This window comes from Ovis aries, chromosome 1 (genome assembly GCF_016772045.2).
Source record: "Ovis aries strain OAR_USU_Benz2616 breed Rambouillet chromosome 1, ARS-UI_Ramb_v3.0, whole genome shotgun sequence".
Taxonomy (NCBI): Eukaryota; Metazoa; Chordata; class Mammalia; order Artiodactyla; family Bovidae; genus Ovis; species Ovis aries.
In genome coordinates, this window is record NC_056054.1 from 100,006,567 (window position 1) to 100,023,348 (window position 16,782).

A 16,782-nucleotide genomic window follows, 5' to 3' on the forward strand; every position below is an offset into this window, starting at 1 on the left:
TCTCCAGGATCCTGATTTCAGTTCTTTTGGGTAAATACCCAGAAGTGGGATTGCTGGATCATATGGTAGTTCTATTTTTAATTTTGAGAAACTTCCATATTTTCCAGAGTGGTTGTACCATTTTGTATTCCCACCAACAGTGTGCAGGGGTTCCAATATCTCCCCATCTTCATCAATACTTTATATAATATATATATTATTTGGGGGCTTCCCTGGTGGCTCAGAGGGTAAAGCATCTGCCTGCAGTCCCGGAGACCTGGATTTGATCCCTGGGTTTGGAAGATCCCCTGGAGAAGGAAATGGCAACCCACTCCAGTACTTTTGCCTGGAAAATTCCATGGACAGAGAAGCCTGGTAGGCTACAGTCCATGTGTTCGCAAAGAGTCAGACACAACTGAGCAACTTCACTCACTATATATTTTATATATATTTTTTATTATATATATATATAAAATATCTATCCTGACAGGTATGAGGTGGTATTTCATTAAGGTTTTGATTGCACTTCCCTGATGATTAGTGACATTGAGCATTTTTTATATACATATATATTACTGGCCACCTGATGTGAAAAGCTGACTCACTGGAAAAGACCCTGTTGCTGGGAAAGATGGAGGGCAGGAGAAGAGGGCAACAGAGGATGAGAGGGGTGGATGGCATCAACTCAATGGACATGAGTTTGAGCAAACTGGGCGATAATGAAGGACGCCTGGCATGCTGCACTGCGCGGGGTTGCAAAGAAGTCAGACACGACTGAACAGTACCTATTGGTCATCTTATGTGTTTGGAAAAATGGCTACTCAAGTCTTTAGCCCATTTTTTGCTATTAAGTTGTAGGACATTACCCCAAGTTTTCAAAACTAGGAGACTATGAGGGCCCTCTATCTATAAAAGTGGGAAGGTCAGCATAGAGGCCAACTCAGGAAGTAAATGCATCATGTCACTCTGGCCTTCAGTTTGGAGAAAGGAGTTGTTTTTCCAGCTCACCATCTTCTGCCTCAGGAGGCAGAACAAAGTTGGATGTAGGTAGAGGCGAAGAAGTAGACATAGCCATTTTAGGTTTTAAGGATTTGTTTCCTTTTTATTTTTCATCAGTATTTTTCATTTAATTTTTTTACATCAACAGAGTTGGATTTAGGGTTCCCCAGGAGAGTAAGGGGAGATGGATGGGTCCCTCCAGGGAGGTGCAGGGGAGAGGGCTGCGTCCAGCAAGTGAAGGGTGAAGAGAGAGGGCGCACACTCATACACTGGGCACTGGAGAAGGCAGTTCTTTGAGCACAGACATCAGAGAGTTAAACAGTCACCACCTGGTTCACTTTTACAAAATGGGAGTGACCATAGGGTAGGGGCACCAGACGCAGCAGGAGGAGGCTGAATTTGGATTTTCTTTTTTTGTTTTCACTTTTTCCTTTTAACTTTTTAACATTTACAAACAGCTAAAAACTACAACACATCACAGCTACAGTGTTGGGGGTGGAGGACGGGGGCACCCAAGAAAGCAACCACATGGGGCGGGGGCGGGGGGCAGGGGCAGCTTAACCTACATGGGCTATCCGGTGGAGAGGGTGAGATGGGGAAACTGAGGCTTCTGGTCCCTGCATTAGGGGTCCCTGGCTTACTGCTGAAACTCTTCCCACTTTGCAGGAGTTGCTGGGAAAGCCCGGTGCCTGCCCCGCCCCAGCGCCTTGTGCTTTGGATCTGCTGGTTTGACCACATACTGGTTTCTTCCCCTCCCCTGCTGCTCTGCCTGGGGGGACAGTCGAGGTGGGAGGGCAGCTGTGCTCTTCCTATCTGTGCTGTGTAGTGGGGAGAGCCTCTCACTCCAGAGGAGGCCTGTGCTTCTTGAGAGACGGGGAGGAGATGAACCTTGTCAGGTGCCCTTGGCTGTCCCTAGACTGTGAGACTCTTCTCCCAGCCTGCCGAGGCTCCTGCCACCCAGGCCAGGCTCAGAAACAAGATTAGGGGAGGTACTGTGGGGGTCAGGTACTTGTGTGTGTGTCCACTGAAATTACCCTTGGCTTGTATTTTAGGACAGTATAATGACACCCCCACCCCACAGCATACACACACACACATACATAAGTGTACACAAGCATTCACACATACACAGTCCTGCTGAGCTGCCTCAGAACTTAATATATAAATAAATAAGAATCAGAAAGCTAATTTCAAAAAATTCAGGCTTCTTGTAGCCCAAATTGAGGGGGAACTGGAGGCCAGGGGGCTGAGGTTTATTGCTACTTCCCCAGCATCCAACAAGAGGCATGAGAGGGCACTCTAGGCCCTTCCAACTCTAAGTTCTTTTGGTCCATGGTCTACATCAAGCCCTAGCCCTTGGCATAACCACCTGCTTGTGGTTTTGCCAGAGCCCAGGCAGAGGGAATAAGGGGGAAGGCAGGAAGCCTGTTCTAAAGCCCCAGGAGCTGGGAAGAGCAAGGGCCTCTCACTAACACTGGGGGAGAAGGGTGGGGCCAAGCCTTCTCTTGTGCAAAGTCAGGGGTGGTAGGAGGTGGGAAATAGAGCTGCACCCCAAATCTGGGATGGAGGAGCCTTCCCTGTAGTCCCTGCCCACGGGGTCTCACACATGCACACACATACATACACACACACTCACGCATACATGGCTAAGACACTAAACAGGAGGCGGGGAACGAGGGCTCTGGCAGCCAGGATGGCAGGGCAGGGAACGGGAAGAGGAAATTGTTGGTCTCACAGTGTGCCTGCCACCCGCAAAGCCCCAGAGATTCCCTCACTGCAGCACCTGCCCCCGAGTCTCGGGCAGCTTCAGGGCCAGAGAACTCCCGAGGGCAAGGGCAGCAGAGGCAAAGAGGATGGGGGCAGCCTTGGTGATTCCCACAAATGACGTGAAGATGCTGATCCCCAGCACAGCTGCCAGCTTACACAGGGCATTCAGGAAGCCGAAGGCTGTGGTCCTGTTCAGGAGTACGCCAGCGCAGCAAACAGGATGGAGGGGCCGGAGAGGGAGACAAAGGAAGGGTCATGGGAGGATTTGTGAGGGAAGAGGGGCAGGTGGAGAGGGCCGGCAGTGTCCAAGAGGGAGAGGAAGAATGGAGCAATTAGAGAAGGGGTACACACCAGGGAATACAGATAAATTGGGAGACAAGGGGGAAGGGACACCAAAAAATTAGGTTAATAGTTAAGACTTCAAGGAGTGAATATAAAAGCTACTAGCTTAAAAAAAAAATGCTACCAGCTTTTAGAAGAGAAACTCAAGGGGAATATGTGCCCTTTTACCCCTAGAGATGCCTTTCCCCATCAGCCCCCTTTCTCACCCCATTTCTGTTCTGCCCTCTGAGCCCTAAACCTGCTGCCCTGCCCCTACCACACGCCTGTTACCTCTTGTCCGAGGGGTAGAGTTCAACAGTCAACACGTCCAGCGCGTTCCAGGATGCGATGCTGACCCCCCCGAAAAGGCAGAGCAGAGCGATCATGGCAGACTCACTGTTCCCAAAAGACAGGAAGAAGCAGGAGACACAGGACATCACGCTGGAGCCAGCTGGAGCCAGGGAGGAAGAAAGCAGTGTGAGCATGGCCATGATGAAAGCCACCCACAGCCCACTCTGTCCCTTCGACCAGGATGAGACACTTTCTTTGCCAGGGTACCCAAAAGGAAGTTTTCTCCCTCATCTCCAACCTCACTTACATTGTCTTTTTATTAACAGTATCAGTACCAACCATTCCTTGGTGCAAGCTATGCACCAGACAGCTGGATGGTTTACACACATTACTAATAAGTCAGCCTCCTAAGAGGTACTGTCATCACTGCCATGTTGCAGATGAGACAGCTGGCTTCACAGAGGTGAGTAACTTACCTAAGAAGGCAGTGGAGCTGAGATTCAAAACCCAAGACCCCAAAGCCTGTATCCTAGACTTGCTATTCTGCCCACCTCCTATCCCCAGAGGAGCTTCCTCACCAGACCCCACCTGGTCATGCAGCCCCCACCTCCCCCCACTCCCTCCAACCAGAAGACATAAGAGACAGACCCTTCTCTGGCTAAACTTTCCACAGACTAAGGTTAGAAGCCCAGTGACGGCCATGCCCTCCCCCCGGCCTCCTAGTCAGTTCTGACACACCACCACCCAGCCTCTCCCTCTTACCAAGCATTCGGAGCCTGCCAATCTTGTCCATGAGCAGAGCAGACACAATGTTCCCAGGAAGCACAGCCAGTGTCCCCAAGAAGCTGACAAAATACACCATGTAGGCGCCTTCACCCGTCCCCGTCACGTCCAGGGGGCAGCCCTCCTTGTTGTGCAGGAATGTGCTATTCACCAGACGGCTGTTCACAAACTTGTACTCAAACAGGTCTGGGGGCGAAGGCCAAGAGAGGCAGACAATCATGGCACATGTGAGAGGGAGGCTGCTATTGCTTATGCTCAGGGCTCTGCCTTTGAGGGGTTTAGCAGGCGGGGCTCTCAGAATCAGTCAGGACACTATGGTAAAACATCAGATAACATCACCATAGGAGCTAGGATCCTTTTATGTCATAAAATGACCATAGTTTACCAAATGAAACAATGCACTTGGCTGTTTCTATGTTTTCTCCTAATGATGTCTACTACTTTCTTATTCATTCTTTTTGTCTGCTCTAGCTAACTATAAGCAGTAGCAGAGCCAGAAGTTTAGGACAAATTACTGAGCAAATATTAAAAAGAATCCTATCCATTTTTTTTTTTCCCTGCAAGATAGGAAAACTCAGCACTCCATTTAGAGGTGGGAAACCTCAGTCTAGCTCACAAAACCAGCATTTCATGTGCATTTAGTTTGAGAATCCCTGTTAAAGAAAGGGATTAAGGCCCTGACTCCCTTTTCTCCACCAAATATCCCTTTTATTGTTTTTTTTTTTCCCAAGGCTGCTCTTTTGAATGATTTTGCCCTCTTCAAAAGTGCATTAATATCACAATATTGAGTTGCTTCAATTCTAGCCAAAAGCAAACAAACAATGTTTTTGTCAGACATTCTACTTAACTACAGAAAAATGATCAATTACCATTAGATTGTTGTAATTGCTGGTAGTAACTAACAGACCCCCCTATCACCTCCAAGGCTCTGAAGAGCTCAGCTTGAGAACCCTGAGTTAGAGAATGAAGAAGGTTCCCTTTCTCCAGCTCAGGGTCCGCCCAATCCTTTGGTCTGTCAGCCTCTAGCCTTCCCACCTTACCAGTGTTATAGAACACGGTGTTGATGAACGTGCAGTTGCGGAAAAATGTGTTGCTGGATGTGACATCCTCGAAATAACACTCCTCAAACAGGGAGTCCTCAAAGGACACTGACTTCAGACGTAGCCCAATGAACCTGTAAAGCCAGGATGATGAAAGCCACCTTCCCCTCATTCTTACACCCTCCTCCAACACTCATGAAGTAACAGTGAAGTAAGACAGGAAGCTGCAGGTTTGAGAAGAACCACGGGTCTTTGCCCCCAAACACCTTGTCTCTGAACCCCCAGACTCACAAAAAAGGCAAAGGGTAGGAGGGATGGAAGGGGTGAAGCTCAAAGATCCCCACATACTTGTCATTGAAGTACTGTCCCCCTCGGTGGATCTGATTCTCCAAGGTGAAGTTAAAAGTTACATGCTCCACACGTTCCCCAGGAAACACTTTGGTGCGGGCTGCATAGTCCACCGCTTGGAGATGGCGGATCATGTCGGGAAACCAGACAGTCAGGCCATAGTAGCTGAAGCGTCAAGGGCAATGGAATCAGGGCTCATGGATTAGAACCACACAGTCCAGAAGGAGAAAGAAACAGAGGAGTCAGCCCATGTTAGGACCGTGCTCACCTCCCCAGCCTCATCTCATCTCATCTTTCACCAGCTGCTGTGGTTCTGAGGGATTTCAGGTTCTTCTAACCCTCCTGCCTATTACTTCTTACCTCCCAGGCATTTGCTCTACCTCCTATTTAAAACAGTCTCCCCATCCCACCCTCAGCCTAACTCCTATTCATCCTTTAGGACTTACATCCCCTCTCCAGCCTACCAGCAATCTGGGCTGGGAAGCCTGTTCCCAGTGCACATCCCCCACCATGGCACTCCTCATTACAGCTAGTTTGTCTAGCTCCTAGACCAAGATGTAAACTCCATGAGGACTGAGACCACATCTATTCCATCCCAGCAGAGTACCTGGCACAGAATAGAAGCTTAATACTGTTCTGCCTATAATATAAGTTTGTTGGATTAAGAAGTGAGGTAGAGGAGCCAGGTGGACTATCAGAGGGGATCCAAACAGCACCTTCCCTCATTATTCATCCCCTTCATTTCCATTTTCTCCACCTCTCTCCCAACCCACAGACCATCACATCCAGCACTTCCAACCCAGCCCACCCAGCTCCTCACCTGAATGACATGGTGAACCACACACCCATCATCATCAGAGTGATGCGGCGGTATTCTGGACCAAAACAAGAGAGGAAATTCCCCCAGACCTAGGCGGAATAGGACAGTCATACAGAGGCTGCCAGCCAGTAGTTCTAGCACCTCCAGATCCCAGGTTTTCTGCCCTATCAGCTCCCTCCAGTTCACAATCACCCCCACGCCCAAGCTCCAGCCCTGCCCTCCTCTCCACTTCTCCACCATCCCCGCCCCCATTACCTGCCCTCCCAGGCTCAAGGCCCGGACCCCCCAGCGCTGGTACCAAGCCCCCGTGTCGGACTGGATCTCAATCAACTCATCCTCCTGATGAATTGTCTTAATGTGGGTTACCTGGGGTCAAAATAAGGAGTGAGCAGTCACTTAGTCTGTACTTTCCAGCCCTTCCAAGTACCCCAATTTCTCCTGTGGTAGCGAGTGGGAAATGGGAGGGAGACGTGATACCCTGAGAGATCCCACTGAGATCTCAGTGTGGCCTAGGAAGGTGGGGGTGAGAAGTCCAGGGAGGGGCCAGGTGTGGGCACTCGGAGGACTGAGGGGAGGACTGTGGCTTACCGAGAAGACTCGCTCAGGATGCCCCTTGGCTCGCATGTTGGTGTCATGGACCTGCTTCAGTACCATCCAGGCCTCATCATGCTTCCCATTCTAGAGCCACAGAAACAATCCCCACATCCGGGTCAGCCCCTCCCTGACCCGGGGCTACAGATCCCCCTCTCTCAACCTGACCTAGGGGCACAACCACCAACCACTCCCAAAGAGCCCAAGGGGGAGCACAGCCAGAGGTAACCTGGCTTGGGCAAGAGTCAGGACCCCTCGGCACAATGGAGAGAGAAACTGAAAACGAGGGAAATGAAGGTGATGGGCGAGTATGTAGGCAGAGCAGGAGCATCCTCACCCTGCTGGGTCAGGAAAAAGTAGGGGGAGGGTGGGCTGTAGGAGGGCCAGGGTCAGGACCCCTGCTTGCAAAACCCTAAGCCACCCATGGTGAAGCAGGTCCTCTGGTTTTAACACCCACGGAACTCCTCTGGAAATACATTCTAAGACAAAGGAAGTAAGATCAAGGCCCCCCAGACCTTGGACCCTGGGAAAGGAAGGCTGCCACGTGGCCCAGACCCAGCCCATGGTGGGTGTTTGACTGCAGGAGCCCCTGCTGCCCTCCCCCGAGCCCAGCCCCAGCCCCATTCACCTCCAGGAAGAAACGGGGGCTTTCAGGCTGTGTGGTCAGAGCCCCAATGGCAAACACAGAAGGGAAAGCGCAGACGAGGACAAAGACCCTCCAGCTGTGGAACTGGTAAGCAGACCCCATCTGAAAGCTCCACCCTGGCAAGGACAGAGTCACAGCGTCAGCAGAGAGGCCAGAGACTGTAGAGTCCTACCATAGGGAGCACAGGAGAGGAGAGAGAGTCTCGGGTACATGTTCTGGGGGCTGCTCACCATAGTGAGGGATGATGGCCCAGGCCATAGCAGCTGCGTACACTCCACCGATCATCCAAAACATGCAGAGCCAGCTCAAATGCTCCCCACGTTTCTCCTGTGCCAGAAACTCCGAGAAATAGGAGAAGACGATGGGGATGGACCCTCCGATCCTGGAGGGCATTGCAAGAATTCAGCGTTGGAAAATGGCTATATTCCTGATCCCATACCCTAGCGCTCTGGATTCCCAAGTCCCTTTCATCTTCTGAACCTTTTAAAGAGAAACTCCTCATCACCATGCCCTATAAGCTCCCTCACCACCAGCCATCAGGCACCCATCCTTGGGACCCTAGGAGACAGGCAGGCAGGTCTCAGGGAATAGGAAGGAACAAACATTGAATCTTGAAGATGACTACAGAGTTGGAAGGGAGAGCCGATACTCACAGAAAAGAGGAGAAATCCCCAAAGGGAGAAGAGCAAGAGGAATCTGAGGAAGCAGGCCAGAAGAGAGCTGGCAGACAATGCGGAGGGGACATGCAGGTGGCAGAGGACGTGCAGAAGTTGGGTGGCTCAGGGCTGCAGAGTTCTGGCAGGTGTGGGTATGAACAAGGTTTGTTGTTGAATGCAGGAAATATTTATGCTCTGAGAAAGGGATAACCACAGATAACCAACCAGGAGTGAAGTTGAGCCCCACTGGGTCTCTTGAGGGAACCAGGCTCAGAATGGGACTAAAAGGTAGGGTGGAGGACTCAGGAGTGAACCAGATATGGAATGGCAGTCTGGACAGACAGTAGACAGGTCCTGGACAGGGAGAAACTGGCCTGAAGGGAGAGGATTTCATTCATTCAGCTCACACATATTTGAGGTATAGCTGGTGTGCCTGCCACTATGCAGGGCCCTAGAAGTATAACAGCAACCAAGGTGCAGCCCTGCCTTTCAGGGGCTCACGAGGGGAACACTCACCCGACCCCAGAAAGGAGACGGCAGAAAAGGAAAGTGCCATAACCCTGGACGAAAGATGAGAAAAAGGCGAAGACACTGTTGACTGAGAGTGAGATGAGCAGACACTGTCTTCGACCCAGCCGATCAGCCAGCCCTCCCCAGAGGAAGGCTCCCACCATCATGCCCAGGTAGACAATGAGGCCTGAAGGAGGAGAACAGAGGCAGAGGGGGTATGAGCAGACACACTAAGGTTCTCCCACTCACCAGACATTTAAATGAGCTGAAACTGCAGCAGCATGGACAGAAGATCTGAAGGACTTGTAGGAGCTAAGTCTACCCAGAGATGAGATCAAGTGAGAGGATGCATTACATGAGCAAAGATGGAAGGTCATCTCTGCAGCCTGGAGGGTCAAAGGCAGAGATGCAGACATGAGCCAGCCCTAGACTTCTCCTTTCTTTCCCTCTCATTCCTTCTTGCTCGCTCTCACTCTCTTGCTGTCTCACACACACACACACACACACACACACACACACACACACACACACACGCATACACAATACCCCCATCTCTAGCTTGCCTGGAATGAGAAATGGATCTGCCTACATTCCCCAGACCTTCCCAGGATCCCCTCTAGCCTCTCTAACTTGATGCCCTCCAAGCAGCAAGAGGTGTCTCTCATGTTCCCTGGGAAAGAGGCTCCATTCCTTCAATCCTCCCAGGAAATCATACACACACACAAAAGTGAAAGTGAAAATCGCTCAGTTGTGTCCAACTCTTTGTGACCCCATGGACTGTAGCCCACAGGCTCTTCTGTCCCTGGAATTTTCCAGGAAAGAATACCAGAGTGGGTTGCCATTTCCTTCTCCAGGGTAACTTCCCGACCCAGGGATCAAACCCCAGTTTCCTGCATTACAGGCAGATTCTTTTAGAGCCACCATGGAAGCCCACATATAAATCCATTTTTTATTCCTTCCAGTTCCAATACTTCTGGTCCCAAAACTCCCCTGTTCCTTTCTTCCTTCATAAAATCAGAGTTGGAATTGGTCTTAAAAGTTATCTACTCCAAACTCTGCATTTTACCCAGGCCCAAGTCCAGCCCGAGGGAGAAGGAAACTGCCCAGGATCTCGTGGCAACTTGGTGACAGAGCAAGACCTGATCCCTTCTGAGGGATCCCCTTCTAGGGGATTTCCTCCCTTGGGATCTCCATCAGGAAGGGCCATTAAAGACCACTCGCTGGCCCCTGAACATTCCCAATGCTAACTGAGAGCAAGTGTGACCAGCTTCTCTGGCTGGATTCTTCCCAGCCCCCCACCACCCCAAACTGACTCTCTGCATTTAAATCAAGGAGTTTGGATACTGCCTTCTTGTTCCCCCCAAAAGGGGAAATAATCAGGGTAACAAGAGGAAAGGCTTTTAAGAAACATTAAATGGGGGTCCATCCCACCACAGCAGTCTCCTACAGAACTAAGCAGACCACCCCACAACTACAGGCCCAAGCCCCAGCCCATGTGCCTTTTCTCTTGCACAGGCAACCTCACCCTGACCCAGCCTCTAGAGGAGGGTGTCAGGGCTGGGGGAGTGGAGGTGGAGAGCATGACAGAGGAGCCCTGAGCTCTCCTGGGGATATCTTGGGACCAGGATCCTCAGGAATGCAGTGGTAAGGTCAGGAGCAGTTCTCAGGCACAGAGAACTGTTTTCCAGAATTTGGGGCGGGATGGGGCTGGAGCGAAACGTATCTTACCCAGCATGCCTTTGTTGGAGTCAGACAGGCACATGTCTTTCTCAGCACTGGGCAGCACGAAGCCCACCACGAAGACCTCAACGCCATCGGCCATCAGTGCCAGACCAAGTACGAAATAGAGTGTCCACTGGAAGCGGCCGTGGCCGCACTCCCGTAGGATGGCTTCATACTGCTGGGCTAGTTCTTCCCGTTCTTTCCGCCGCTGTGCTTCTCCCCGACCCCCCGGGGGACCCTCCCCATCACCCAAGCCCCCCCTCACTCCAGCCAGGGGCGCCCCATCTGCCATCCGCTCGCCTTTGCCCCCAGACTCTGCCCGGGGGATGCCCTGATATTCCCCCTCGTAGATCTCATCATCCTCGTCGTGGCCCTCGGTAGCATCGCTAGATGCGCCGCCTTCCTCCTCATCCTGGGCCCCTTCCCCGCGGTAATAGCCATCAGCAGGGGCGGGGAAGTCGTCATCATCGTCCTCCTCCTCAAAGCGGGAGTACGATCTCCGGGAATATTCGTCCTGGACTCTGTCCAGGCCCTTCACCACCTTCTTGGCTGCATGCTTCTTGACTTCCTTGGCAATGTCTTTGGCCCCACGGATGAAAGCTGCCCGGTCTCTGAAGCCCTCTTCCATGATGGGGCTTGGGGACTACTTCACCGAATCTTCCCCCCTTCTTTATTCTGATTTTGCACAAGGGCTCTTGGAGTCAGAAAGACCACTTCCCGGAGTTACTTAGATGAAATGTGTTTGAGTAACTCTGGGCACAGAATAGAATATAGGATCTGGCCAGTGAGTGTCTAGGAGGGGAAGGGAGGGAAGAACTTTGGCCTACACCCAGTTCAGTTGGGTGCATTGGGAAGGAAGAAGGGGAGAGGGGGGACCGGAAGGGGAGGGGAAGCCAGGTTGGGGAGGCTAAGCTGGGGAGCCAGGATAACTCAGAAAAGGCTGCTACTTCTCTTCCAGGAGCCTCTGGAGATCTAGAAAAAGATAAGAGGGAGAAAAAAGGAGGTTGTGAGGCCTAAGACACTGAAGAAGGCCAATATAGCGCTCCTGCCGACCCAGAGCCCCACTTGGGCCTTGTGTTACAGAGATGGCCTGCTGGCCTCAAACCCAACTCAGGAAAAAAGGATGACTGTCTGGGCCTGCTATGGGCCATTCAGTATACATCTCTTACTTTGACCTTGGAGACTAGACCCATGGGATTTGCTCCAAAGTCACGATCACCTACCCAGAGCCCATCTCCTGATCCCTGGCCCCACTTCAAGAACAGACCATTTGCTTTACCACCCACCTGCCAAAGATAAAACAGGAAATGGAGAAACCAAAACTCCCTTCTCTAGTCTGGTCTGGGTTTCTTACTGGGAGCAGAGCTTGCAGGGAACGTATAGAAGGACAACTGAATCCTTCAACCTGTTGCCTTCAGACCACTGATGGCATCTGAATATGGGGCTTTATGGTCCTTCCTCAGGTTCCATGTTTGTAGGCTTCACAAAGAAGAGTCTTCTCCCAACATAGCTCAGTGGGTGAAAGCTCAGCTTCCAGAATCAGACAGACTTAGATTTGACTTCCTGCTTCAACAGCTTACTAAGTGACCATGAGCATGTCTCTGATCCTCAAAGCCTTAGTTCCCTCTCATTAAAGAGGGGGAAGTAAGGATTAAATGACATAATGAGTATAAGCTCTTTACCATAGTGCCTGGCACATAACAACTGATGAATAAATATTAGTTATTACTCTTTGTGGTGATAGTAATGTGGTAAGATGACCTCCACTCCCTCACAAGACGTTAGAACGAAAGCCACCTGTGGATGCTCTTTAGGGTGAATGGCAGAAAGGGATACTGGCAAGGAGAGAGCTGGTTCAGTGCACAGCGCATGACAATCAGATGACATAAGTTGAAATTCCAGCTCTGCCATTTACTAACTGATCTTGAGCAGGTTCCTGAACATCTCTAAACCTCAGAGTCCTTATATTTAAACTGGGGATAATAATCTCTATTTCTCCAGGTGGATGTGATAATTTAATCTCACAGCAGACCTTCTATTAGTTTCTTTCCTTCCTACTAGATTAAAAACTGTGAAAGAAGCAGCAAGGGCAAAGCAGGGGGGGGGTCACATTTGGATGCTGTTGTAACCTCCCAATACAGAATCCCCAAAACCCCTCTGTGTTCAAACAAATGCCAGCAGCTGGACCCATACTGTCTGCTCCAGACAAACAATGGAAGACTCACAAAAAGGGAGACCTGGAATCTGAGGTCATGGGGAAAAAGGGGCAGACCAAAATCTAAAAAAGAGGTAACGACTGGCTTGCCACCTTCCTTCAGGATGTCATAAATGGGCCCCCTTTCACCGGTGGGGGTAGGGGTGGAAAATCAAACACATACATTTCCAACATGGGCATCTAAGGTCTATGGTTGTACCTCCTTCCTCCATGGCCTCCCTTTCTAATCCCCCTTAATCCTTTCTGCTCCTCCTCCAAGAGTCAAGGAAAAGGGAGTCCATAAATACCGCATTGCGTAGGAGCTCATATAGAATGAAGGGGGCTTGGACCTCCCCTCCCCCACAAAAGACATCCTCCAGAGGCAAGCATGGGAGAAGCCCCTCTTCCTTTATAGAAGCAGAGGAAGCAGGACTAGATTCTGATCAGAGATCATTACCCTAAAAATATCCTGCTTCATTCTGTTCCAACCCATCCAGGGCCTTCATTAAATGTCACACATACACTTATACACACACACACACACACACACACACACACACACACACACACACACACAGTGGCCCAGGCAGAAGGAGTAAGTAATGCTATGTAGTTTAGAAAGAAGCACTGGCAAAGCAGAGCCCTACCCCCTCAGGTCAGATGTGAGCAGTGGACCACGATGACCAGAACCAGTGACCCCTATGTCACCTTCTTTCCTTGTGGTTCAAGGCCCAAACCATCCCCCATTGGAGAGAGGGAACAGTGGAATCCCCTTTTGGCATGCAATTTGTTTGCCTCACCTTTCCTTCCCTGTTAGGCTCTCCCCCCAAACCCTGGCACAGGCAGATGGGCCCAGCAGGAGCCACGCTCGGTGTTTGTTTACACTCTCCACCCCTGAGAGGAACCGGAAGGGCACAGAGGGCCCCGGAGCCACAGCAGGACGTGATGGCTCAGCAGCCAGCTCCCCCAGGGCCAACAAGCCCAGGAGCTCAGGAGGGAGAGAAAGAAGACAAATTCTTCAAGCTGGTGAGAAAGTGGTGCTATTTTTAGCCCCCAAAGCAGCACAGGGTGGCTAAGCTTGTGGGAGGGAGACAGACTCAGAGACGTAGAGGTTAAAGGAGATAAGATTCAGGGTTACAGGGCTCTTTAAGGTCGGTTGGCTTCACCTGATGGGAAAACATGCCCGAGAGATTTTCTGCAGAGGATGGGGGGAGGCAGGAGACTCTGAGCAAAGGCTTCCTCTCAGGATAACTCAGCCCAAGATTGGTTGTGGGGTGGGAAGGTCCAGAACCCCTCACCTCCATCAAAGCCCCTGACTTTGGAAGCCACCTGGATTTCCCAACCCACCCTAGCCCAGGTGACAAGGTCGTTAAGAAGCAATCACTTATCAAAACATTCATGGTTGTGGGGGAGAGAGGTGCTGGAGCACCCCTCCCCACCTCTGCTGGGTAACTGAGCCTCGATCCCCACCCCAGGACAGCCAAGGCTGCACCACTCCTGCCTACATACTACCCTACGGTTTGGAAGATGGAGTCTCCACAGTTCTGATGGGGAAAAGATCAAGGTGTCAGCTGAGAATGTCCAAGGAGGAATTCGGAGAGGCAGGGACCAGAATGCAAGGGGAGATCTTCAGGAGCGCAGGCATAGAGACCGCCCCTGCCAGCATCCGCGGCGACCCTCTCCATCCTGCCCTACTCTGGTATAAGAGCGGAGCCCCTAGAACTGACTGAACCCATTCTCCCAGCGCCTCCCCTCACCCTTGATTCTGCTGCTGGACTAGTGCCCATCAGCACTCAACACCCCTTCCCCCGACCCCGACCCCAGAGCGACTGCCTGCCTCCAGCCCCACCCCCAACCATACCCCCAAGCCTGGTTGTTCACCACCTCTATCTACCCAACATTTCCGTTCACCATTCCCTTTCTTCCCTCCTTCATCTGCCCTTCCTCCACCAACCCCCTCCCCCCCCACACACCCCACAAACCCAACCGCTCCCCCCCACCACCCGCAACCCAAGTCCAGGTGCACAGACTGAGGCAGCATATATTCTCCCGCCCCAGCCAAGGTCATCTATCACGCGGGGCGAGGGGGAGAGGTGGAGGGGGGGGTGCAAGATGAGTTGGGAATTGGAGTTTGAGGGAACCCTATTCCACCTTACAAGCCCCCACCCCCGTTAACATCTGAGGAGAGTAGTATGAGCTTGGTTAAGGTAGAGAAAAACACCCCTCCTCCACACATATATATATGTATAAATATATATATTTCCTTCTCTGATCAACACAGCAACCGCCATAAATGTCCATTCAAACCACCAGCAATCCCGTCACCCCCGATGAGGGACGGTCACCCTCCCCACAAGCAAAGCATCGGAAGATAAAATGGCTGCAAGACAAGGCGAGGATGCTTCTGCCCCGGGGCGGGGTGGAGCTGAGAAACTGAGAGAGGGGTCTCACCTGGGCTGGGTCCCCCAGATAAGGGAGTCCGGGTGAGGGCGGGGGTCCCGGCGGTGGGGCAGGCGGCAGCGGCGTCTGCTCTGGGTACCAAGGGAAGCAGCAATGCAGACCTGCCCCCCCACGGGCTCCGGCCCCGCCTCCGCCCTCCCCCCGCCCTCCCCCGCCCCCCGCACCAGTGAGCGTCGGGAGAGACCATTGTTGGGGGGTGGGGGGTGGAAGAAAAAAGAGGATGGGGAGGGACTCGGGGCTGGGGAGAGGCGGTGAGGGAGCTGGAGGGGCTGTCACAGGGGCAGCTGGAGATGACACCAGCCCCTCCTAGTTAAAGACTAAAGGATCTAAGGAAAGTAATACTGATGTCGAGAAGGCAAGTGGGAAGACAGAAAGGGAGATGGTGAACGAGGCAGCCCCTTCCTCAGAGCCTCAGTCCCGGAATGGCAAGACCCACAAATGTTAGGGACTCGCTCTGCCTTCAAATCGCCTCCCTTTCCCTTCCTCACTGTTCCTAGCCAAACTCCCAAATCTGGACTGCTCACACTCCAAGTTTACCTGGCTGTTTCACAGGAAGCAAGAATAACAAAATGTGGTTTTTATCCTAAACTGCCAGAGAAGGAAACTCCTGGATCCTTGTTATCTCTTTCCAGACTATTTATTTCCAATCAGACCTCCTTGTCCTCCGTTCTGCTGGTGACAGCAGAGGTTGGAGAAGCTGCAGGGGTTTGATGGGCATGACCAGTTGGGCATCTCCCCTGCCAATTATTTCCTTCTTGCTGTTGTTAAGTCCCTAAGTCATATCCTACTCTTTTTCTACCCCATAGACTAGCTAGCCAGGCTCCTCTGTCCATGGGATTTCCCAGGCAAGACTGGAGTGGGTTGCCATTTCCTTTTCCAGAAGATCTTCCTGACCCCAGGGATCAACACTCATCTCCTGTCCTTCATTGGCAGATGGATTCTTTACCACTGAGCCACCAGGGAAGCCCTAGGTATTTGTTACAATAACTCAAAAAAAAACCAACAACAATCTCCCGCAGTACTCTTCCCCACTTTCTCTTAACACACACACACACACACACACACACACACACACACACACACACACACACACACACACTTCTGCTTCCAGGGCAAGAACAAAGTGAATTGGTTTCACTTCTTTCCTTTTATCTTTCCTTTGCCTCAGTATCAATAACCTGGGCTTAGAGATCCAAGACATACCACTTGGTGAACATATTTGCTTCAGAGATGAGGGAAGCAGGTACTTTGGAGATGCTCATACTGAATGTAAGTCTACCTATTCGAGGTAAGGACTGGGGTTATTTGGACAGAGCACTGACCAGGGTTCTCACTTCCAATAAGCTGTGGGCCCTTGGTCAAGTTCTCTGTCTCTCTGAACCCCAGTTTTCTCAGCTGGAAAATGAGGGGCTTAGAGTAGATGCTGCATTGGATCTCTTATATTTAATAATGTGTGGTTCTGTTCTGTTAAGCACAGAGGTTTCAAAATGTTAGGATACGTTACATGGAGAGGGCTGGCAGCTGGGTGTCCCCAACCTCACAGGTGGCATTTGTGGTACTGAATTTATCACTGACAAAGATATGGGTCTCTGGAGTTTCACAAAGCTACATCTTGGAATATTGTTTTGTGCCAACAAGGTTTACAATTTACTAAA

The 16,782-nt window shown here is 51.3% G+C and overlaps 1 protein-coding gene across 1 annotated transcript; it reads right to left on the reverse strand.

Annotated features, from left to right (window-relative positions):
• Positions 1 to 1,053: 1,053 nt before the first annotated feature.
• SV2A (synaptic vesicle glycoprotein 2A) lies at positions 1,054 to 15,222 on the reverse strand. Its single transcript, XM_027974189.1, has 13 exons — positions 15,119 to 15,222; positions 10,480 to 11,445; positions 8,758 to 8,938; positions 7,816 to 7,967; positions 7,568 to 7,701; positions 6,937 to 7,026; positions 6,604 to 6,714; positions 6,349 to 6,437; positions 5,529 to 5,693; positions 5,181 to 5,314; positions 4,120 to 4,326; positions 3,358 to 3,517; positions 1,054 to 2,933 (listed from the first exon to the last, which is right to left on the reverse strand). The coding sequence occupies exons 2-13, from the start codon at positions 11,099 to 11,101 to the stop codon at positions 2,750 to 2,752; spliced, it is 2,229 nt and encodes a 742-aa protein (XP_027829990.1). The 5' UTR covers positions 11,102 to 11,445; positions 15,119 to 15,222; the 3' UTR covers positions 1,054 to 2,749.
• Between the last annotated feature and the right edge of the window lie 1,560 nt (positions 15,223 to 16,782).